Consider the following 23,668-nt stretch of genomic DNA (forward strand, 5'->3'; position numbering starts at 1 on the left):
ATAATGTTAACTGAGTAGAGACAGAATCTTGTAAGGTGTTAAGAAAGCCAGAGAGCTACACGAATATGTTTATCATCTATGGTTTCAAATGCCGTGGTGAAGTTCAGACCTGAATAAAATTTGCAGCTGTCACACGGAGGCGGGCAGAAGAATCTCCAGTTCTGGTGAGCAAAACGGGAATGGTCCTCTCCACACAGTGAGCTGTTTCAAGTTTACTTAGTTTATGTTTAGGAATATATTGTGTAATGATCATTTTCAACAATTTCAAAGAAGCCTGAAAGACCTAAGAGAAAAGGGATAAACATGGATGAGTTACTACAGTGGAATTCTACCAAGAGGAAACATGGAATTTACTATCAGTAATACATATGAACATATTGAAAATGACGTCTCGTCTGAAAGGCTGAAAATGGCAAACTGAAAACTGCTTTCTAAACACAGTAGTACCTTGCATATAGAGGACATATGCTCTTATTTCACTCTGTCATAAATCACTCCCCATCTTCCCTTCATACCGAGTATCTAACAGCCCTGCTTCAACGGGTAAGCCCAAATCTTCCCTTCACACCAAGTATCTAACAGCCCTGCTTCAATGGGTAAGCCCAACTGTGCAATGTCCATTCTTAAGGCCCACTCAGCATTAGAAAAACACTAACTCTCAACCTCATCAGGTTTCATGCAAAGTGAGAACACAAACTGAAGATGTGGTAGCACTGAACCAGGCCTCCACAAACACCTGGCTTTGCAGAACATGTTGCTCGAGACCAGAGACAACGACCCAAGCAAAGGCAGATTTCCCAGACCCTTCATGTAAGATCAGTTGCACAATATAGCTTTTGCTAGAGAACCTCATTTCTTAGTGATTCTATCGAGTTACAGTTGGTGACCATGTCAATGACCAACTGGTCCTCTCTCAAGCTGCTCTGGTCTTCTGTGGTACGGCACATGATCTCGTCCACGGATGCTGGAGCCAGCACCAGCTGAGGGCACTCACGGAGGTCACAATGTCCTTTATGGCTCTTCTAATGAGAAAGATGGATGCTCTCAGTGTGTTCTTTAAATCTTCTTTTGGGGTTCCAACAGGCATTTCCATCAACTTCTTATACAAGGCAAGCAGTGCATCCTCTCGGTAGGACCATGTCTTAGAATAGGCCCCAGCAACCTACCACAAAACAGGCAGCATTTGCATGACATCACAAACCATCCTCCAATACTACACAACTTGAAGGCTTTGTTTTTTTTTTTAAAGTAAGATGATTCATTTCTAATAACAGAACTTTTATAAACTGATTCATTTCTAGTAACACAACTTTTACAAATAAATATGCATATTTAGAGAAATAATTTTTTCTGATAAGGAAATTTAAGACGTTAAAATATAAAAAGTATTAAATGCTCCAAGGGAAATATTTTTTTTTTTTGAGACGGAGTCTTGCTCTGTGGCCCAGGGTGGAGTGCAGTGGTGCCATCTCAGCTCACTGCAAGCTCCGCCTCCCAGGTTCACATCATTCTCCTGCCTTAGCCTCCCGAGTAGCTGGGACTACAGGGGCCTGCCACCACGCTCAGCTAATTTTTGTATTTTAGTAGAGACGGGTTTCACCGTGTTAGCCAGGATGGTCTCAATCTCCCGACCTCATGATCCGCCCGCCTTGGCCTCCCAAAGTGCTGGGATTACAAGCGTGAGCCACTGAGCCCGGCCTCCAAGGGAAATATTTTAAAGCTGAGAATGAGGTGAAAATCCTACTCATTTCTTTTTTTTTTTTTGAGACAAAGTCTCACTCCGTCGCCCAGGCTGGAGTGCAGTGGTGTGATCTCGGCTCACTGCAACCTCCGTCCCCCCGCGGGTTCAAGCAATTCTCCTGCCTCAGCCTCCTGAGTAGCTGGGATTATAGGCGCCTGCCATCATGCCTGGCCAATTTTTGTATTTTTAGTAGAGATGGGGTTTCACCATCTTGGCCAAACTGGTCTTGAACTCCTGACCTCACGATCCACCCGCCGCAGCCTCCCAAAGTGCCAGGATTATAGGCGTGAGCCACTGAGCCCAGCCAACACTACTCATTTCTATGAGAAGATACTTCCATTTTTTGCTATGCCATCATTTTGTGCTGGAATTAGCTGGTGTTCAGAAGACAGCAGGTGTTTAATACAAACTCCATGAATGCCAGAAGGACACCCAGGGTGAAATGAGTACCCATTGATACATCTTAGCTCATGTTTTTGCTGTTTCACATAATTCATAATTTACAGAAGGGCCAGGCACGGTGGCTAATGTGTAATCCCAGCACTTTGGGAGGCCAAGGCCAGGAGTTCAAGGCTACAGTGAGTTATGATCATGCCACTGTACTCCACCCTGGGTGACAGAGTGACACTGTTTCTTTAAAAAAAAAAAAAAGTTAACAAAAGACTTTCCAATCCAGCGAGAACAAAGGGAAGTGAACAATATTACAAATGCAAAGCCCTGGGCATTTTCCCTCCTTTATGTGTAAGTACAAAGAGGTGTGAACACCATATAGCCTTCCCTCCCCTCTGTCCCCCACTGTTTTTTTTTTTTTACCAAGGTTTCTCCCAACACATCGATGGCAGAGCTGGCTTCTCTCAAGGCCTTCTCGGTTAAGGGCTCTGGCTCCCCTGACAAGCCTCCCCTCCGAGCATCGCTGATGTCTGCATCACTCATTTCCGGCTCCACCACTGCCTCCCCATGATGCTTACGAATAGCTGGAAGAGGCCGCTCATCATAGGGCAGGGACTCTGCCTGCAGTAAGCGAAGGAGAGAGGAAAGTGCTGGGGAGCTCCATGGGTCACATTCTCCAAGGCACCTCTCACGGGCAGGCTCACTGCGCTTACTTACCTGATCTGCAAGATGTTATTTTGCTAAATATCAGTATCATCAGATTAGAATAATTTATACAACAAAGAAGATGTAATTGAAAAGATTAGATGTGGCTTTCTGTTCCTTTCTAAACTTATTACAGACCTAATAAAAGCAAGGTAGATTCCGCCTCGATGGAGACTACTAAAGTAAAGGCTATTACATCTTTTTTTCTGACAAGATCTCTGATATGTTCTTAGTTTATTGCTTAGAAATAAGCATCAAGCCTGATTTTAACAAACATGCTCACGAGGTGTCATCAGGTCTATTGCTTATGTGGCTATGTTCTCACTCAGCACTACGGCTCCTAGAATGGAACAGAGGTGGGTCTGGCTGGGGTGCACTCATGCACTCCATGCATGGGAACAGCACCTGGCATAACACAGGTCCTCTACAAATATCCAAATAAAGTGAACGCCAATCTGAAACAGAATTACCTACATTGATCTTTGGATGAGGATCTGTGGCAGGGAGTAACTGGTCTATTGCAGAATGCTGAGGAGAAATAGTTAGAGAATATGATGAAGGCTTTTCCTGAAGGAAAGGTTCTGCAAACTGGTTTTCTGTTCCTCTTTCTTCCAGTTGTGGTAGTGAGGGCGTTGGCTTTTGGTGGCGAGGACTGCCAGAACGAGCGAGGGGCCGGAGGGGCAAATCAAGAGGTCTTCGCATCTAGGGAACAAAAAGGGACATTTAATTTCAAATGCCACTGCCACGACAGACATATCCATCTCATTCCTCCGGATGAATAAGACATTAGAAAGCTGTGCTGGAAGAGGCTCCTTGGCACAAAGAAAAGTTTCAAAACCAAAGAGAAACTTCCACAGAGTGAAATCTCCTTGAAAGCCCCACACAATCAAGCAGCACTCATCTCAGTTGTCTCTCCACATTTCCGTGTGGACTACAAAAGTGACACACACACCCAAAATGCTAGTGAAGGAATGAACATTTGTGCATGGAGATGTCCACACATATGTGCCCCTGAAGGAGCACGGTGGTGTGGAGAAAGCACCTGGGCTGGACCCAAGTGGACTTCTATTCAGAATCTGGCACTGCTATTCACTGTGTGTACAAAGGAAAGTGATGTTGTGTAACCCAACAAGTAAAGCTGACTGCACAGTTGCTGCACACTGGGCATGGTACTGAATGTTTTGGACAGGCAGGCTCATTAATGCTTACTCTTTCTACTCCCACTTGAAAGCTGATGGAAAACTGAGGCATAAAGCTGATAAGAATTAGTCTGTGATCACAGAGCTGGAATGGTGGTGCCTGGATTTGAACCCAGGCAATCCAGCTCCAGAGTGTGCTCTCTCTTTTTTTAGAGACAAGGTCTTGCTCCGTCACCAAGGCTGAAGTGCAGTGGCACGATCGTAGCTCACTACAGCCTCGAACTTCTGGGCCCAAGTGATCCTCCGTTCTCACTCTCCTGAGTAGCTAGGACTACAGGTGTGTGCCACCAGGCCTGGCTATTATTTATTTTTTGTAGAGACAGGGTCTCTCTATGTAGCCCAGGCTGGTCAAACAATCCTCCTGGGCTCAAACAATCCTCCAGCCTTGGCCTCCCAAAGTGATGGGATTACAGGTATGAGCCACCATGCCTGGCCTTGAGAGTGTGCACTCTCAACTACTATTCTTTATCTCAGGACCTTCGTTTCCTAATCTGTCATGTGGGCTGAATGCCCCATCTGCATGAGTTCTAAAATCAGAGGCAGAGCACCTTATGGGAAACATGTTCTCAATACACTGAAGCTGTTAGTACTTCGCTCTCACTTGATCCTCACAACACCGAGGGGTCAGTGGGGCAGGGTCATCACTGCCTTTTCCAAATAAGGAAGCAGTTGGAGAGATGAAGGGATGCAGCGGAAAAGCAGCAGGGCCTCGGTTTTCCTGACCCTGGCTCGTTCCCTTTCCCACGACTGTGAGCTTCCTGAAAGAATGTGCTGAGGCAAAGCCTCCCTGACGTAGGCACAGAGCTGAGTCCATCTATGATAACTGTCCCCTGAGCACTGCAGAGTGTTTTACACTACACTTCAAAGGTATCTATCCACCTTTGCGAACCACACAGTTGACTCTCTGTTCTCCTAGGCTTTCCTCCACCCCGTCCGGGCTCCTGCACCCACCAGCTCGGCATCCAGGAGGCTGTGCAGCTCCAGCTGCTCGTACACCTCAGCGCGATACTGCTCCATCTGCTGCTTCTTCTCCTTGGCGAGATCATAGTCTTCCTTCTCCACGGCACAGCGTTTCTCTACCTCATACCTCCCAAGGCGCTCACCAACCTGAAGCACAAAATGTTTGCTTTTTGTTTCAAATTTGGATCAACTCACATCAAATGCAAAGCTAATTTTTAAGAGTCATGCTTGAACCATCTTGTGAGGAGAGGGAGCGAGCACAGGGAAACGGAAGGAATGGGCCACACTCATAGCAAAGTTCTGGCTGCTGTTGCTGTACTGGCATCTAATAAGCCCATGGGTTCGTCATGACTTTCGGGATAGCTGGTTTTCCTATTTTCCCATTGTGCTCGGGGTCTTAGTAACGAGGTAGCTGACCCTGGCACCTCAACGTGAGTCTGAAGAGGTAAAGCTTCTGCTTCCATTTACATTTTTAAAGTGCTTATCTGTCTTCATAACTTTATTTTGCTGAGATCTCTGAACTCACACTAACCTCACAGCTTTTAGTAACCGGTTTCTTTTACCATGTAGTTATTCTAAGTATACATAAAACCTATTACAGGCATAAATTAGGAACTGTTTTCTCCAAAAGCCATACCTTTTGCAAATCAGCAATAGCTTGTTTTAGTTTCTTGGCATAATCATAGCGTTCCTTTTGGACGGCTTCCCGTTTTCTTTCATCTAATTTTCGTATAATCTGTGCAACTTCTGGATCTTGGTACATATCAAAAGCTAAGTCATCTAGCGGAGAAATATAGTCAGATCTCCTAAGGGAAGAAATGTATATTTTAGAGATAATGTTAAGCCCTAGGAGTTCCGTGCTGAAGATGCACAGTTGAGAAAATGCCCCTCCCTACCGCGCCCCATCATGGTTCACAGAGCATTTCCTGCAGGAGAAAATGGGTCTCAGAGAAGTAACGGGCCTCAGGTCACAGAGCTCCTAATTGCAAGCAGGTCTTTCTGACTCCAAAGCTCATGCTCTTGACCATGAACCAAACTGCACTTCAGGGCATCTGAGCCTTCAGTGCATTTGCTCAGAGTGCAGACTTTGGGCCTCACCTCGTTGTGGGCCCTGGGAATAGGACGGTGAATGTGAATCAACTGCAGAACAAGGAGAAAAACAAAAATGAAACCAAAAACAAATGGATGACCAGGTCCCACCCTAAGAAATGTGACTAGCGGGCCCAAAATGGAGTCCAGGCACCGTATTTTATAACACCACAGTATTTTTTCTTTCTTTTCTTTTTTTTGGAGGCAGAGTCTCACTCTGTTGCTTAGGCTGGAGTGCAGTGGCGCAATCTCGGCTCACTGCAACCTCCACCTCCTGGGTTCAGGCGATTCTCCTGCTTCAGCCTCCAGAGTAGCTAGGATTACAGGTGTGTGCCACCACACCTGGCTAATTTTTGTATTTTTAGGAGAGACACATTTTCATCATGTTGGCCAGGCTGGTCTCAAACTCCTGACCTCAAGTGATCCACCAGTCTCAGCCTCCCAAAGTGCTGGGATTATAGGTGTAAGCCACTGCGCCCAGCCTGTATTTTTTTCTTTGAGACAGAGTCCTGTTCTGTTGACCAGGCTGGAGTGCAGTGGCATGATCTTGGGCTCACTGCAACCTCTGCCTCCTGGGTTCAATCTATTCTCATGCCCCAGCCTCCCAAATAGCTGGGACTACAGGCGTGTGCCACCACGCCTGGCTAATTTTTTGTATTTTTAATAGAGATGGAGTTTCGCCATGTTAGCCAGGTTGGTCTCGAACTCCTGACATCAGGTGATCCACCCATCTCGGACTCTCAAAGTGCTGAGATTACAGGTGTGAGCCACTGTACCCGGCCAACATCACAGTATTTTTGATGAACATGATAGGTTAAGAATTGCTACCACTGAGGTTTTACTCAAAGGGTTAAGTTGTATGGTGTCAACCACTATGTCCTAGAGGAGATCAGAAACATTCCTTCAGCAATAAGCAATCTTTTGTAGCCACCTGAATAACTCATTTCTGATTAAATATGACCTCTATTCCTCCTTTTGAGCTCTAGGTAGGGTCTAGAATGTAAACAATAAAGCTAGTCTCACCAAGCAACAAAACCTTACTAGAGCACGAGGATCGAAGTGTCCCAGCTGCTGTATCAAACCCATTAAACAAGCCAGCTGCTTACGGTGACTTGAACATCCTTCGAGACAGGTACGTTTTAAGGAAAACATTTGTCATAAAAGTGTAGTTGGTGAATCTGTATTATAATGAATTCAAGTGGGGTATGGGAATAGGCCCCCTTTAAGTACTCACAGCCCCCGCTGGCATCTCCCCACCCTTGAGGTCACGGTATTTTGCTCACAGCAGCACCACAGGCTGGTGGCTGGGACGGCACCAGCAGCTCTGAACTGTATCTGATCCCAGGGATGACTAAACGGCGAAACATTTTGGGGTGTCTACAAGATCACATTAACTATTTTTAGTGTAACACATATGACACTCTAAGTCACGTTGCCTTGCTGTCCCAGAGATGAACACAAAGACTTCATTTGATTGTAAAAATCCTTCAAAGCAAACATCATGTCCTGTGGCACCCAGTCCCAGCTCCTGTTGATTCAGCAGCAGCGTGGGGTGCCGTCTACCCACTTCGGTAGAGAACCCCCAGTGGCAATGACCGGATTCCACGTCCGGCACAGGCCCGCACATGCCAGTTACACAGCTTTTCCCAGCCCTTGCACTTAGCCTTCATAAAACCCCGGGCGTGGGGCAGGACAGGCAAACCACAGCCTGCCATCCCACCCGGCTGATTGGATTAAGGCAACAGATTTAAAGTCTAAATCAAAATGACAGAAAGCAGCTTTATTGGAGATACTGAGACACTAAAGACTTAATCAGTTTGGTTGTTCCTGCCCTGCTGCACTTGCTTCAGTGAGGGCAGAGTCCCAGCCGCGGTCATTGTGGCGAGGCTGGCAGGAGGGAGGCAGCCATCCACTCTCAGTGCTCATTCCCCACAGTGCTTCCAATCCCCAGCTTGAAGGATGGGAAGAGTACTGTGATTTTTCTATTAGGCAAAGGAGGCATCTGAGGGAGAGACTGAGAGGCTGGTGTGATTTTTTTATAGACATTACATGAATAGCCTCTACTCTCCACACTCACAAGTGTCTGTGACAGCTCTGGTCTGCACCAGGCCTGCGGGGAGGCGGGGCAGCCTCTGCAGGAGGGAAGGCTCGCTGTCCACCAGTGCACACTCAGCAAATCGCATGTGGCTCCTGAGCAACTGCAGAGAAAATCTGATCCACATTGTGTACAAATACAAGAGCCTGGATCAAGAATTCAATCAGTTTATGCGAGCAGTCTGTATGCGGGTAAAAGTGAAATTACACCAAACGTTGCGGACAAATTTGAAATTTCTATTAAAGTTTAAAAAGTTGATCTTTATTGGGAAGCTGCTGTCAGAGAAGAACCAAGGATTATTTGGGATTCCTCTTTATTTTTAAAAAACTTTTTTTTTTTTTTTTTTTGAGATGGAGTCTTGCTCTGTCCCCCAGGCTGTAGTACAGTGGCATGACCTTGGCTCACTGCAACCTCCATCTCTCAGGTTCAAGGGATTCTCCTGCCTCAGCCTCCGGAGTAGCTGGGACTACAGGTGTGCGCCACCATATTCAGCTAATTTTCGTGTTTTTAGTAGAGAAGGAGTTTTACCATGTTGGCCGGGCTGGTCTTGAATTCCTGACCTCAAGTGATCCGCCCACCTCGGCCTCCCAAAGTGCTGGGATTACAGGTGTGCACCACCACGCCTGGCCTAAAAAACATTTCAATTCCTCTTTTGTCTCATTGCGGCAACTATGCCAGCCCTTCCCTTCTTTTCTTTAGACCAGGCACCTCTGGAATGGAGTCCCCTCGTTGTCATCCACAGCAGGTAGGGGCAAGGGAGCCACCATCCCAAAGAGGTGCCCAGGACAGACAGGGTGACCGAGGATGGCGCAGTGGGGCCCTTTAGCTCTCCAAAGGTGGATTCACCCCTGGTCCTTACACTGCTAAAAAAAAGAGGAAGTGGCAACAGCAGCAGAAAAATATGTATACTTTTTTTTTTTTTTTTTTTGAGACAGGGTTTCACTGTCACCCAGGCTGGAATACAGTGGCATGATTTCGGCTCAAGCAATCTTCCTGCCTCAGTTTCCTGAGTAGTTGAGACTACAAGCACGTGCCACCAGGCCCAGCTAATTTTTGTATTTTTAGTAGACATGGGGTTTTGCCATGTTACCCAGGCTGGTTTCAAACCCCTGATCTCAAGCAGTCCTCCTGCCTTGACCTCCCAAAGTAGTAAGATTACAGGCGTTAGCCACCACACCCAGCCTACGATTGTTAACATGAAGAACTTTCCCTGTATCCTTTTTTCTTTTTTTTTTTTTTTAGCTAAACTTAGCAGTGAGAAAAAATATTTTTCATGGGTAGAGAGGGATTGGTAAAAATTGTGTTGTTAAAAACCTATGTGATACACAGTTTTCACTCCTCTAAACTTTTGAAGAGGCCATAAGGTGATGTCTGTAGAACTGATAACCTAGGTCAATTAATATCTTTGATTTTTACCATGAATTTGCTTGTGCTGATAAAATATCAAAGGATGGCTGACAGATCTTTGTTTAAATGCATTTTAGGAAACTTCTAGTAATATCTGAATACAAGAAAGGAAGTAGTCTCTGCTGGGGAGTAAATGAAGGTGTGTGGCTGGGTGCGGTGGCTAAAGTCTGTAATCCCAGCACTTTGGGAGGCTGAGGCGGGTGGATCACCGGAGGTCAGGCGTTCGAGAGCAGCCTGGCCAACATGATGAAACCCCATCTCTGCTAAAAATACAAAAAATTAGCCTGGGTATGGTGGCGGGCACCTGTAATCCCAGCCACTCGGGAGACTGAGGCAGGAGAAGTGCTTGAACCCAGGAGGTAGAAGTTACAGTGAGCCGAGATGGTGCCATTGCACTCCAGCCTGGGTAACAAGAGTGAAATTCTGTCTCAAGAGAGAAAAAAAAAAAAAAAAAAAAAGGGAAAAAATAAATGACGGTGTGCTAAATAAAATAGTGACCTTAATCTTTATGTAATTTTCAGACAATCCAATCAGTGGCTTATCCAGCTCTAAACTGAATTTAGAGGCTCCAAGTCCATAATCCTTTGGAAATGACTGACCCTTTCACGATTCTGAGGAAAGTAACAGAAGTTCATTGCTGGGGAGCAGGACTCTTACCTGGCGTAAGTTCCTTCTAGAGCAGGGTCCTCGCTGTTGTGCCCAAGGTAGTGGTCAATCAACTTCTCTCGAGAGGCCTTTGGGAGCAAAACATCTGCTTAGTGTCTCAGAGAGAAAGAGGAACAGCACAAAACCTTAACTACAAGACTTATTTCACATAAAGCTATCAACAAGGTTCAGTGATCCTCATCTTTCGGAGGGACAGCTAAAACTGTTAAAGAAAAGTTTAATATGCTATAGCTCCTAAAAATCATCTGAAAGTTATTCACTAGTCAATTTTATGCAGATTATAAAAATGATACTTTTTTTTGGGTGAAAATAAACGACCCCCTCCAGTTAGAAATACATTTACTTCCTTAGGAATTAAAACTTTCCAAACTTACAGTATTGCTTTCATCACTGAAATCTGCAGGGTCTCCAATGATATTTATGGCAACCAAAGCAACCTAAGAAAGTGTTAAATTAACAGAAATTAAATATACAATGTTTGAAATGACTTAACCCCTTTATTTACATACTTTGAGACAGGGTCTCGTCTGTCACCCAGGCTGGAGTGCAGTGGTGTGATCATGGCTTACTGCAGCCTGGACCTCCTGGGCTCAAGTGATTCCCCCACCTTAGCCACCCAAGTAACTGGGACTATAGGTGTGAACCACTATGCCCTGCTAATTTTTGTGTTTGTTTACAGAGATAGGATTTCACCATTTTGCCCAGGCTGGACTTAACTCCTTTATAACCAACTGACCTATACTGTTATCAAATGGGATGATGTATATCAAAGTGTATTAATTGTTAAAATGTTATGCTAATGTAAAGAATTTTTAATAATTAACAAAGAATTTTAAATAAATTATGTAAGTTAGTATTCTAATGCTTAACCAAATGGTTATTTTAACCATTTAAAGGATGTTCTAGCTGGGGGCGGTGGCTCACGCCTGTAATCCCACCACTTTGGGAGGCTGAGACAGCAGGGTCACCTGAGGTCAGGAGTTCGAGACTAGCCTGGCCAACACGGAGAAACCCCGTATCTACTAAAAATACCAAATTAGCCGGGTGTGGTGGTGCATGCCTGTAATCCCAGCTACTCGGGAGGCTGAGGCAGGAGAATCGTTTGAACTCGGGAGGCAGAAGTTGCAGTGAACCGAGATTGCGCCATTTCACTCCAGCCTGGGCAACAAGAGCGAAACTCCGTCTCAAAAAAAAAAAAAAAAAAAAAGAAAAAAAAGACATCCACTTGAGATTCAGTATGGAGCTCATCTTTGAAGGATCTTGGGAACTTAGACAATGAAAAGTTAACACAGCTCAGAATATCCAAGTCGGTAAGTCTCACCTGAGGTGGGGAGTCACTTTTCCATCCTGCACCCCCAACCGCTGTAGACCAACTACTTAGCCAGGTCATTGCTGGTCAACACATGCAGGTGGGGAGAGGAAGGAAGAGGGTTAACAATCATTCTTCTGGCTTCCTGGCGTGTCATGCTGAAGGCGCCAGGCAGCTTAACTGGACCTTTGCACTCTGGTCCAGCTCACCCGCTTGGTCTAGAGATTTGATTTGCTGGGTGCTCGCATTCCTCTTGGAAGGGGCAGGGAGAGTTGTAAATACTTGTGCTAATTAACAAGATTGCTTTGGACACAACTGATTTCTACTACACTAATCATGTGAGAAAAAGAAAGAAAAGGAAAGAAAGGGAGGGAGGAAGGAAGAGATGAAGAATTAGCGGATTGGAGCTGGAGAGATTCTGGATTACACGCAACATTAATGTGTCCGCAATTTTTACTAGGGGCTTTACCTCGTGCACGTTGGGAAGGTTTATTTGGAACTGTGCTGTCCTACACAAATAGGATGTGAGCCACATGTGTTATTAAGGTTAAGTAGGCACATTAAAAAATTAAAAAATGCGGCCAGGCGTGGTGGCTCAAGCCTGTAATCCCAGCACTTTGGGAGGCCGAGGCGGGTGGATCACAAGGTCAGGAGATCGAGACTATCCTGGCTAACATGGTGAAACCCCGTCTCTACTAAAAATACAAAAAACTAGCCGGGCGCGGTAGCGGGCGCCTTTAGTCCCAGCTACTTGGGAGGCTGAGGCGGGAGAATGGCGTGAACCCGGGGGGCGGAGCTTGCAGTGAGCCGAGATCGCGCCACTGCACTCTAGCCTGAGAGACACAGTGAGACTCCGTCTCAAAAAAAAAAAAAAAAATTAAAAAATGCAATTAACTTTAATAATATAGGTTAACACAACATATCCAAAATATTATCATTTCATCACATACAATTGACATAAAAGTTCTCATGAACTGTTTTGCATTCTCCTTTTGTACTGAGTCTCTGAAGCCCACTGTCTGGTGATGCTGGCAGCAGCTCTGGGCACTAGGCCAGTTCGTGGTAGGCACTGGCCACGTGTGCCCAGAGGCTGCTGGATCAGACAGCACAGCTCAGAGAGCTCAGCAGTCTCCCAGAAGAGATCCTCTCTTATAAGATCATCTTGAAAATGCATCTAAGAAAAGATACGTGACCACATAATCCCACAAAGAAGGTAGGAGCAGGATCGAAGGCAAAGCTGCATACACCTTACCTGATTATATATGTTGTATTTGTTGGCATGGTTTTGGTGAAAAATCAGTTTAAGAAATTGTCCTACTGCATCCACATAAACTGATTTTAGTTCCCGGGCTTTGCAACCTGTCTTTTCGTTATCACAGAGAGACACATAGCTGAAAAACAAAACACAACTGAAGAATACGCTGATTTGAAAATGTGCTGTTCAATAAAACTGCCCCCTACTCTGATTGAACTCAAGAGGCTTATTTATTTTTATTGTTTTATTTTTTAAAGCTAGACTACCCCTACGCAGGATCAATAGGTTTGAATAAAAGCTAAGTCTAGAATGAAAAACCTAGGAAAACCCCCTAGAACTCAAATTCTAATTAGTGTTCTTGTTTTTTTTTGAGACGGAGTCTTGTTCTGTCACCTAGGCTGGAGCGCAGTGGCGCGATCTTGGCTCATTCCAACCTCTGCCTTCCGGGTTCAAGCAATTCTCCTGCCTCAGCCTCCCAAGTAGCTGGGATTACAGGCACTCGCCACCACGCCCGGCTAATTTTTGTATTTTTAGTAGAGACACAGTTCACCATGTTGGCCAGATTGGTCATCTAATTAGTATTCTTAAGAAAATTTCTACATCTGAAAAGTAGAGTTGAACAGAAGAATTCATAGAAATCATAACGCTGCTTTTTAAGCATGTTCAATAAGAGGCAGGTGTTAAGAAATTATGTACTCTTGAACCAAATAGAAGTATATAACATAGGACCAAAAGTTAAGGGACAATTCATCTTTAAGAGCTTTCAGGGCCTGGCGCGGGGGCTCACGCCTATAATCCCAGCAATTTGGGAGACTAAGGCGGGAGGATCATGAAGTCAGATCAAGACCATCCTGGTTAACACAGTGAAACCCTGTCTCAATTAGAAACACAAAAAATTAACCGGGCATAGTGGCGGGTGCCTGTAGTCCCAGCCACTCCGGAGGCTGAGGCAGGAGAATGTTGTGAATCCTGGAGGCGGAGGTTGCAGTGCATCAAGATTGTACCACTGCACTCTAGCCTGGGCGACAGAGTGAGACTCCATCTCAAAAAAAAAAAAAAAAAAAAAAAAAAAAAAAAAAAGAGCTTTCAGGTAGAATTAGTCTAAAAGCCGCCACTATACATTTATATTTCATTCTTACCCAAGTCTTCGAAATCGCTCTGCTTGATAGGGTGCAAAATATTCAGGTAAGCTTTCACTAATGTAGAACTCAATTTTACTTGAAATCATATACTGGTGAGCAAGTAACTGTAGTTTCCTTATTCGACATCTCTCCACCATTTGAAGGACAATTTCTTGTGGAAATTGGCAAAATCTGAAAGCAAACACATTTTTATTTTTTCTGAACAATTCCTCCAGAGGGTTTCTAGACGCTAGCATCTCATTCTTGCAGGTAAGAAGCATTAACCACACACCCACTTTGAACTGGACAGTCTGTAGGTAGTGATGGTACAAAGTTGCCTGCGACATGATTCCCGTTCTCTCGAGCTTGTCATGTTGGAGCTGAAGCTTGGGATTAAAAATTTGACTTGAGCTGCCTGTAACCCTATAGGAATCATACTCTTGGTAGCTAGTAAATGGTCTGACATGAAACCTGAAGTTCTTCATAAGATAAATCAATCTTACGAGGTGGCACTAGTGGGTAGGATGGAGCCAAAGGATCTTCCATGGGAACTCAAATGCTTAAGGGCCCCAAGGTTTCAATATTGAAGGAGTGCCTGCCATTCATGCATAGTGGTCTAGGGAGAGAAGCCTATGGTATGGCCCGTGCTGGAGCTTCTAACTTTGCTCAAAAGTGACATAACTTTTTTTTTTTTTTTTTTAGACAAGGTCTCGCTCTGTCCCCCAGGCTGCAGTGGTGTGATTATGGCTCACTGCATCTTTGATCTCCTGGGCTCAAGTGACCCTCCTACCTCAGCCTCCTGAGGAGCTGGGACCACAGGCATGTGCCACTGTGCCTGGCTAAAACTTTGACCAGGCTGGTCTTGAACTCCTGGGCTCAGGGGATCCTCCCTCCTCGGCCTCCCAAAGTGCTGTGATTACAGGTGTGAGCCCCTGTGGCCAGCCCAGAAGTGACATAACATTAAAAAACTAAGAATTGGCCGGGCGCGGTGGCTCACGCCTGTAATCCCAGCACTTTGGGAGGCCGAGGCGGGCGGATCACAAGGTCAGGAGATCGAGACCACAGTGAAACCCCGTCTCTACTAAAAATACAAAAAAAATTAGCCGGGCGCGGTGGTGGGCGCCTGTAGTCCCAGCTACTCAGGAGGCTGAGGCAGGAGAATGGCGTGAACCCGGGAGGCGGAGCTTGCAGTGAGCCGAGATCGCGCCACTGCACTCCAGCCTGGGCGACAGCGCCAGACTCCGTCTCAAAAAAAAAAAAAAAAAAAAAAAAAGGTAGAGAATCACAGCAGTCAGCAAAGACCCTACATCGCTTCCAAAAATGCAAAGGCTCAAGAGAGGCACATTTGGGGCAGGAGGGCAGCTGGCACAAACTGGGAAACCGAGCAACTTTGAAATGAAATTCTTTAGTCTTTCATGTCAGTAAAGTGCTGCTTTAGATAGTTACTGCTTTTAAATGCAGGGCACATAAATTATCATTTGTGGTGAGATTATCTGAACATAAGGACAATAAGTAATCTATTATTTAAAAATCTTGATTAAAAAACAAAACAAAACTCCAAAACTATTTAAAGAAAAGCAAAACAACCAGCAAAGCTTTGAAGTTGTATACAGTCATGCACTGCGTGAGACAGTGGTCCCATAAGATGACAACACTGTATTTTGACTTAGCTTTTCTATGTTTAGATATACAGATACCTACTGTGTTATACTCGCTACCGTGTTCAGCACAGTCACGTGCTGTACAGGTTTGCAGCCTGGGAGCAACAGGCTATGCCACAGAGCCTAGGTGTGTAGAGCAGGCTGTACCACCTGGGTTTGAGGGCACTCCAGGTGTTTGATGAAATCGACTGATGATACATTTCTCAGAATGTCCCCATGATTGAGTGATGTAGGATTGTACTTTTAAAAATCCTTCCATGGCCGGGCGCGGTGGCTCAAGCCTGTAATCCCAGCACTTTGGGAGGCTGAGATGGGCGGATCACAAGGTCAGGAGATCGAGACCATCCTGGCTAACACGGTGAAACCTCGTCTCTACTAAGAAAATACAAAAAACTAGCTGGGCGAGGTGGCGGGCGCCTGTAGTCCCAGCTACACGGGAGGCTGAGGCAGGAGAATGGCGTAAACCTGGGAGGCGGAGCTTGCAGTGAGCTGAGATCCAGCCACTGCACTCCAGCCCGGGGGCGACAGAGCAAGACTCCGTCTCAAAAATAAATAAATAAATAAATAAATAAATAAATAAATAAATAAAAATCCTTCCAAAATGGGCCTATGATTTAGCTACTCAAATGCAGCTGATCAACAGTTTATAGATGAATCAAAAATACCTTTCAAGCTGAATATAAAAAGAAACCTCACAGTTAAAAAGGCTAGTATGTATTTATCCTTTCAAGATACATTGACAGGTACAGATTTTTAAAAATAAAAATAATTTGACAACCAAAAAAATGGAGGCTCAGAGGCTACGGTTGGTGCAAACTTTATGCTTTCTTGGGAAAATGTCTTGCTCTGAAGAGTTTAGGCTCTCTGAATTCTGAGGTCACACGAATGGCACTGGGGGTCTCCCTGGATCTCTTTAACCCCACTTCAGTGTCTCTCCTGGAGCTGCATCAATCTATGCCCTGAGCTCTGATGTAGAGGGTCCCACATTTTCTCTGACCTGTGGTAACAGAGCGCCTCGTCCTGCCGTTGGGAGGCTAGGCTTCAGGGTATCCTCCTTTGTCTTTCTGCGATGTGCCTGACCTCAGGGAAGTCAAGAGACCCCGAGCCAAACCCAGTGGGAGTCTGTGGTGACCAAGGGCACATGGATCCTTCTCTTAGGTACATCCTCTGAAAGCACGTTACTGAAGTGAGTGTAGGTTATGCCCTTTAAAGCGATACCATGTCAACGCACAAGAGAACCATACGGGTGTGATTTCTATAACTATTACCAAAAACCGTGGCTGGGTGTATACTGGAGAACCTTCAATCCCCATATAAACATGGAACAAGTACAGTGAGCGTACAGGACCTCTGCAGAGGGGATGCTGCTGCCTGGGAGAGGCATAAGCAGGCTCACGGGGAGTCTGGGAGGAGAGGGTGGAGCGCTGGGCTGCTCCCGTGGGTGTGCTCCTTCTCCTGCCCTCCAGCCATAGGTTGGACCCTGTTAATGCTGCCTGTATGGGCAGTGCATTGGCCCCAGCCAGGGCAGTATCAGGATGCTGGCTCGCCTGCAATCCCAGCTCCACGGGTGACAAAGGTGCTGTCTGGCCCTTTCTGCTTGACTCTTGCTTCATTTCTGTTCATTCAGAACTCACTTCTGGGAAATGCAGGGACAGGGGGTCTTATTTGTTGCATCTCCTCAAAAACCCCAAAAGGAAAATATGTTTTAATTTTAAATGAGATTTACATTCAATTTTCAGCAACATGTCTTCTGAATAAAAGCAAGACACAATTACATGATTGAATTTAAAATGCCATACATATTTACGCATTCATGAGTTAGGAATAAATAGTAACTTCTCAGGCTTGAAAGCAAGTCATGAAGAGCACAGAGCTGATGAGGTGGGATGGGGTGGAAGTGGATTTTTAATCACATGACTGAGGGCAGAGGGCAGATGCCAAGAGAGTGCATGAAGGGGCTCAGCTGTAAAGACCAAAGCAGCAGAAGCAAAAAGACTTAAATGTTTTAGGAAAAGAATCAAGCAAAACACTCATCTAATGAACATTTTTTCTGAGGCAGAGTCTTACTGGGTCGCTCAGGCTGGGGTGCAGTGACTGTCACAGCTCATGGCAGCCTTGGACTTCTGGGCTCAAGGGATCCTCCTATCTCAGCATCCTGAGTAGCTGGGGCTACAGGCAGGAGCAACTGTGCCCAACTGAACATTTTAACAAAAGTATACGCGTGTTTAAGAGAAATGTGAAAGACACAATCTTTTGGTTAAAGCTTGGTGTCATATAAAAGCAGTTATTTTGGTTAAAGCTTGGTGTCACATAAAAGCAGTTATTTTGGTTAAAGCTTGGCGTCATATAAAAGCAGTTATTTTGGTTAAAGCTTGGCGTCATATAAAAGCAGTTAGCCACACACTCTTTCATCACAGGAGCCCAACTGTAAAAGCAAACAAAGCTGCACGCGCCATCTCTGCACAGAAACTTGATGAGAATGTGCAGCCCAGCGTGTGATCAGGGAATACGGTTAGACAATTATAGGGCCTCATTTCTCTTCCTTCTCCACATCTGCACATTTTCTTCAGGGAGTGTGAGCGAATGTTATAAGTGAAAGAGGGTCAACACATTTTATTTAAAAATATAAACAGAAAGAGATGCCTGACACCGCACCGCACGCTGACATCCTCGGTCCTGATGTCCGAGTGATAGTAAAATCGGAGGCTTTGAATGAAAGGAGCCCCTGTGCCCTCCTCAGGGACCCGGGGCAGACTCCCAGCCCAGGCCCCGCCCCGTCCAGCCCTCACCTAGGTGACCGCCACCCACTGACGGTCGGTGCGTGGATCATGAGCTCCCGGGCACTGAAGCCGTCTTCGTGTCCAGATGAGCTGACGACGACAAATCCAATCTTGTGGGGCATTCTGCGCGTTTGGGCTGTTTATAAGAGAGCAGGAAAAATTTCTTTAAAACAAAGGAATTCATGAACACATGAACATTTAAAGGGTTAGTTCATGCCTTGCTGACACACACAATAATGCACTAAGTATTCAGAATTTTCCCATCTCTTTGAAAGAGTCTATATTTTTTTTTTTTTGTTTAATGTATAGATACTTCTGACTCTGTTTAAGGTATCTTTTAAGTTATCTTGACTTTTCCCAAACATGTGTCCAAAAAGTTTGACCAGTGTTGTGGATGGCATTCCCCAAAAAGATACGTTAAAGTTCCACCTGTGGTACCTGTGAATGTGACCTGATTTGAAAATAGGGTCTTTGTAGATGTGATCTAGTTAAAACGAGGTCCTCGGGGTGGGTCCAATCCAATGTGACTTTTAAGAGGAAGGGAAGAGATGCAGCCACACAAAGGGAGAGCACCATGTGGCGACAGAGGCAGGCACCGGAGCCACACATCTCTAAGCGGGAGCGGCCTGCCGAGCACAGCTGAGGACAGGCGAGGGCGGCCAGCAGGCACCTGAGCGACGCATCTCTAATCCGGAGCGGGCCTGCCAAGCACGGCCGAGGACAGGCGAGGGCGGCCAGCAGGCACCCAAGGCTAGGAAGAGGCCAGGAGGGATCCCCCCATCCTCCAGAGCGAGAGTGCAGCCCTGCCCACACAGCCTCCAGAATGAATTTCTGTTGTTTTAAGCCATCTAGTTTATATTTTGTTATGGCAAAAACAGTTTTTGTCTAGAATATAAACACAAATGTATTTCTATTAGTTAGGAAACGAATAGAACCAGTACATTAATTAGTGATACAACAACAAGAGGAAAAAGGCAACGTAGGCGCTAGCCTAACAACTGCGAAATGAATGTGTATGAGCAGAAGGAAGAGCAGGAATGACAGGCAGGCGTATTAAGTACAAAAACGTTCACACAGAGTCAGGCTGAGGGACCGACTCACAGGACATTGAGCCCAGTTTGCTCGGGGACTCTGGGTTACTTTTCAGTTACTAAGCCAGTCAGATTCTTCCTAAGTAAGCCAATTTGGGTTAGGTCTAAATCATCAGGAAAACAAAAAAATGCTCCTCACTAAACTAGGATAAAGAAGACTCCATTAGAAGTTATCTGGGATAAGATAAACTATTAATTGAAATTCCCAACAGGAGGTAACATATAAACATATAAACTTTATGTATTTTGACATGCTTGATGCATGATCTAGATCTTTCTTTTACTTTCATTGAGAATTTGAGGAGGACCACTTCAATATATTAATTCTTGGCTGGCATTATTGCTGATGTTTCTTGGAATGTATCAACAAAAGCACTAGAATAGAATGACAAACCATCATTGAGATCCTAGTTATTCTTTGCACAAAGTTCACTGCAAGATGTTACTGTATATTAAACGAAAACAAAACTAAATCAACCCAGAAAATAATTTTTAAAAAGCCCCCCAAAACAGGATGAGGCTGGGTGTGGTGGCTCACGCCGATAATCTCAGCACTTTGGGAGGCTGAGGTGGGAGGATCACTTAAGCCCAGGAGCTCGAGACCAGCCTGGGTAAGATAGTGAGATCCCGTCTCTAAAAAGACAAACAACAAAAAAAAGAATTTTGAAAGGATGAGTGTGATTCAACCCACTGTTAGCTGCACAGCCACACCTGTACTCCCGGCACCCTATGCCAGAAACGCACAGCCCATGGCTCCTCCTTCCTCGTGACCTAGCACTTCTGGGTCGCTCGGGCTCTGAGCCCAGAGGTACTTTTCCCTTGGCCACAGCATCTGTCTTCATCCACTCCCCACCCAGCGGTGTGCCAGGTCTTATCAGGCCTACCCTTCCTTCGGATCCCACTGTCTTTCTAGACAGCAGCTGCCTGGTGTCCTCACCTGGAGCACCTCCCTCAGACAAGTCCTAAGCTCCTGTTGTGTGAACGCACTTCAGACCCAGCTCTAGTCATCTCCATCCACGTCCCACCTCCAGAGCTCTTGGTGGGCTCCCCATCTACGGATCAATGCGCCAACTCTCCCCTGACCCTCACTTCTTGTCCTCAATTCTGAAGTCCAGCCAAACAATCAAAGCTCTAAGTTAATACCCTTCAGCTCTGAAGCCCTCCAATCCTTTCATCATCTTTCTATCCTTTTCTGAGACAGAGTCTCACTCTGTCGCCCAGGCTGGAGTGCAGTGGCGTGATCTTGGCTCACCGCAGCCTCTGTCTCCCGGTTCATGTGATTATTGTGGTTCAGCCTCCCAAGCAGCTGGGATTACAGGCATGTGCCACCATGCCTGGCTAATTTTTTTTTGTTTTGTTTTGGTATTTTAGTAGAGATGGGGTTTTGCCACGTTGGCCAGGCTGGTCTCGAACTCCTGGCCTCAAGCAATCTCCCCGCCTTGGCCTCCCAAAGTGCTGGGATTGCAGGTATGAGCCACCATGCCAGGTCCCTTACATCATCTTTAAGGGCAGGGCCTGTCACTCCCTATTCCACCTTGAAAATAGCTCTTGTGCTCAAGCTGTTGGGTTCCAGTCTCCAATTTTTTTCTTTTTTTTGAGAGGAGGTCTCACTCTGTCATCCAGGCTGGAATGCAGTGGCGCGATCTTGGCTCACTGCAACCTCTGCCTCCTGGGTTCAAACGATTCTCCAGCCTCAGCCTCCCAAGTTGCCAGTATTATAGGTGCACACCACCACACCCAGCTAATTTTTATATTTTTAGTAGAGATGGGGTTTCACCATGTTTGCCACACTGGTCTTGAACTCCTGACCTTAGGTGATCCACCCGCCTCGGCCTCCCAAAGTGCTGGGATTACAGGCATCAGTCATTACGCCCGGCCCCATTTTTTCTTTTTTTTTTTTTAATACAGGTTCTCGTTCTGTTGCCCAGGCTGTACTGCTGCAGTGGCGTGATCATAGCTCACTGCAACCATGAACTCCTGGGCTCCAGTGATCCTCTTGTCTCAGCCTCCTGAGTAGCTAGGACTACAGGCACATGTCACCATGCACAGCCACTTAATTTTTTTTTTGTAGGGATGGGGTTTCACTGTGTTGCCTAGGCTGGTCTTGAACTCTGGCCTTCAGCGATCCTCCCACCTTAAAGTGTTGGGATTACAGGCGTGAGCCGCCAAGCCTGGCTAGTCTCTGATCCTAACCTACACTCTCTGTTATGGCTCGAAGACGTAAACATAGGACCTTTTCTGTCAAACAGAAGGGTGTTTCCAGTATGCTATACTGCCCCCAACAAATCTAAAACAAAGTACTGGCATTTAAGAACCAGCAAAGAGAAATGCACGGGCACTGTGGAGACAATGCTATTACCTCAGTCTGGTATTTGAAAAGGATTCCTTTCTCAGTTTACCTCCTCCCAAAGCCCTTCCAGTTGTAGCCTAGGGTACCCTCTGTGTAAACCTTCAAGTGTTACATAAGATACTTGGAGTGTCACTGAAGATTGCCACTTTTAGGCTCTGTAAAAGTCACCATTAACAATTTGGGAAGAAGCAAAGCTCTGTTGAACGTCCCGTTATTGGCTAGTCTTCCTCACCAGAGGCATGTGGGATCCCCGTTGTCCCAGGGACAGTCATTGGCATCCCAACAAGTGCCAGAGTACATCTCTCCCCCGGCAGCGATTATTCCATGGGGGTCTCATCCCTCACTATGCTTTTCCTAGTGCTGGCATGGTAAAAGGCAATTAACTATAAATTCAACGGAAACTCAGTGTAGCAACTTCCATTTTGTTACAAGAGTAGGAAACAAAACTTGTTTCTGATTATCTTTTTTTTTTTTTGAGATGGAGTCTCACTCTGTTGCCCAGGCTGCAGTGCAGTGGCACACTCTAGGCTCATTGCAGCTCCACCTCCCGGGTTCACGCCGTTCTCCTGCCTCAGTCTACCAAGTAGCTGAGACTACAGGCGCCCGCCACCACGCCCGGCTAATTTTTGTGTGAGCCTGCCACTAAGCCCGGCTCTGATTATCTTTTTAAGAAGACTTAAGTGTGACCGCGCACGGTGGCTCACGCCTGTAATCCCAGCACTTCGGGAGGCCGAGGAGGGCGTATTACTTGAGGTACGGAGTTCGAGACCAGCCTGGCCAACATGGTGAAACCCCGTCTCTACTAAAAATAAAAAAATTAGACGGGCGTGGTGGTGGACGCCTGTAGTCCCAGCTACTCGCTGGGCTGAGGCAGGAGAATCGCTTGAACCCGGGAGGGGGAGGCTGCAGGGAGCTGAGATCGCGCCATTGCACTCCAGCCTGGGCGACAGAGTGAGACTGTCTGAAAGGCTTATGGGTTTCTGGTCAAGTCATCTTAGCGACTGAAAGGGCTTCAGAGAAATCTGAAACTCAAGTGCAAACAAAACAAAACAAACCCCAAAACAAAAAACAACCAACCATCAAACTTTAATCTCTATAGCGGCAGAGCAACTTTCCTCAAAGTTTTGCTCAGCAGAACACATCTGAAACTGGCCCGCTATGTGCTATGCATCCAGAACAGGAAAAGCCGGACCTGAAAATAATATTCCACGCTAAATGGGCCGTCCCGGCCGGGGCAGGCGCTCCCAGCACCCATGCTGCGCTCCCCGGCATCTGGCACTACCGGGCCGCGCCGGCTCTTCGGCAACAGCAAGGCCGGAATCTAACTCCACACCGTCCGGGCTTGCACCGCGCACCCAGGCTTCGTACCCAGCTCCCAGGTGGGGACCGCGCCCCCGCGGCGCCCGCGCCCCGCTCTCCACTCCGGCCCTGGCCCGGCGCCGCAGCGGCCCGGAAGGTACCTGCTCAGAGGGAACGTCCCCGACTTGCGCTGCCGCAGCCCCGGTGGAGAGGGCGGCTGGGTCGCAGCGGTGCCGCGGCCCGGGGAAGCGGCCAGGCGGCGCCTCAGCACCCGGACCCCGGGGGCGGGCGGGCCCCGGCCCCGGCCCCGGCCCCGGCCCCGGCCCTCGTGGACCTCCTCGGCAGCCGCAGCTTCCTCAGACGCAACTCAAGGGGCGCCCCCTCCGCCGCCCCAGGCCGCCTTGCACTCCAAGCTGCTGCCGCAGTGACAGGGAACGAGCAGCCCCGGCAACCTCTGCCCATCGCCCCGGCCGCAGCCGCCGCTCTCATGACAACCAAGCCCAGCCCTGGACCGGGGCCTCTGCGCATGCGCGACCCCGCCCCGTCCCCG

At 46.7% G+C, this 23,668-nt stretch overlaps 1 protein-coding gene across 5 annotated transcripts in view; it reads right to left on the bottom strand.

Moving 5' to 3' along the window:
• The window catches only part of CEP104 (centrosomal protein 104), a 43,031-nt gene extending 19,388 nt beyond the window's left edge, over positions 1 to 23,643 (bottom strand). For 4 of the 5 annotated variants that reach the window (XR_002520764.2, XM_021935378.2, XM_021935382.2 and 1 more), the window contains exons 1-12: positions 23,280 to 23,643; positions 18,388 to 18,514; positions 13,956 to 14,129; positions 12,814 to 12,952; positions 10,627 to 10,689; positions 10,244 to 10,320; positions 5,633 to 5,801; positions 4,987 to 5,142; positions 3,311 to 3,538; positions 2,555 to 2,752; positions 995 to 1,162; positions 110 to 283 (exon numbers count right to left, since the gene is read on the bottom strand). Coding sequence is in view for 4 of the 5 variants with exons in the window: in XM_021935378.2 (XP_021791070.1) it covers positions 110 to 283; positions 995 to 1,162; positions 2,555 to 2,752; positions 3,311 to 3,538; positions 4,987 to 5,142; positions 5,633 to 5,801; positions 10,244 to 10,320; positions 10,627 to 10,689; positions 12,814 to 12,952; positions 13,956 to 14,129; positions 18,388 to 18,500 (1,659 nt within the window). In the remaining variant the exon portion in view is untranslated. Of the gene's footprint in view, positions 1 to 109; positions 284 to 994; positions 1,163 to 2,554; positions 2,753 to 3,310; positions 3,539 to 4,986; positions 5,143 to 5,632; positions 5,802 to 10,243; positions 10,321 to 10,626; positions 10,690 to 12,813; positions 12,953 to 13,955; positions 14,130 to 18,387; positions 18,515 to 22,896; positions 23,213 to 23,279 lie in introns of those variants that run through there. The other variant, XM_021935381.2, reaches the window with a different exon arrangement.
• Positions 23,644 to 23,668: the final 25 nt, after the last annotated feature.

The sequence above is a fragment of the Papio anubis genome, chromosome 1 (genome assembly GCF_008728515.1).
Source record: "Papio anubis isolate 15944 chromosome 1, Panubis1.0, whole genome shotgun sequence".
In the NCBI taxonomy this organism is placed as follows: domain Eukaryota; kingdom Metazoa; phylum Chordata; class Mammalia; order Primates; family Cercopithecidae; genus Papio; species Papio anubis.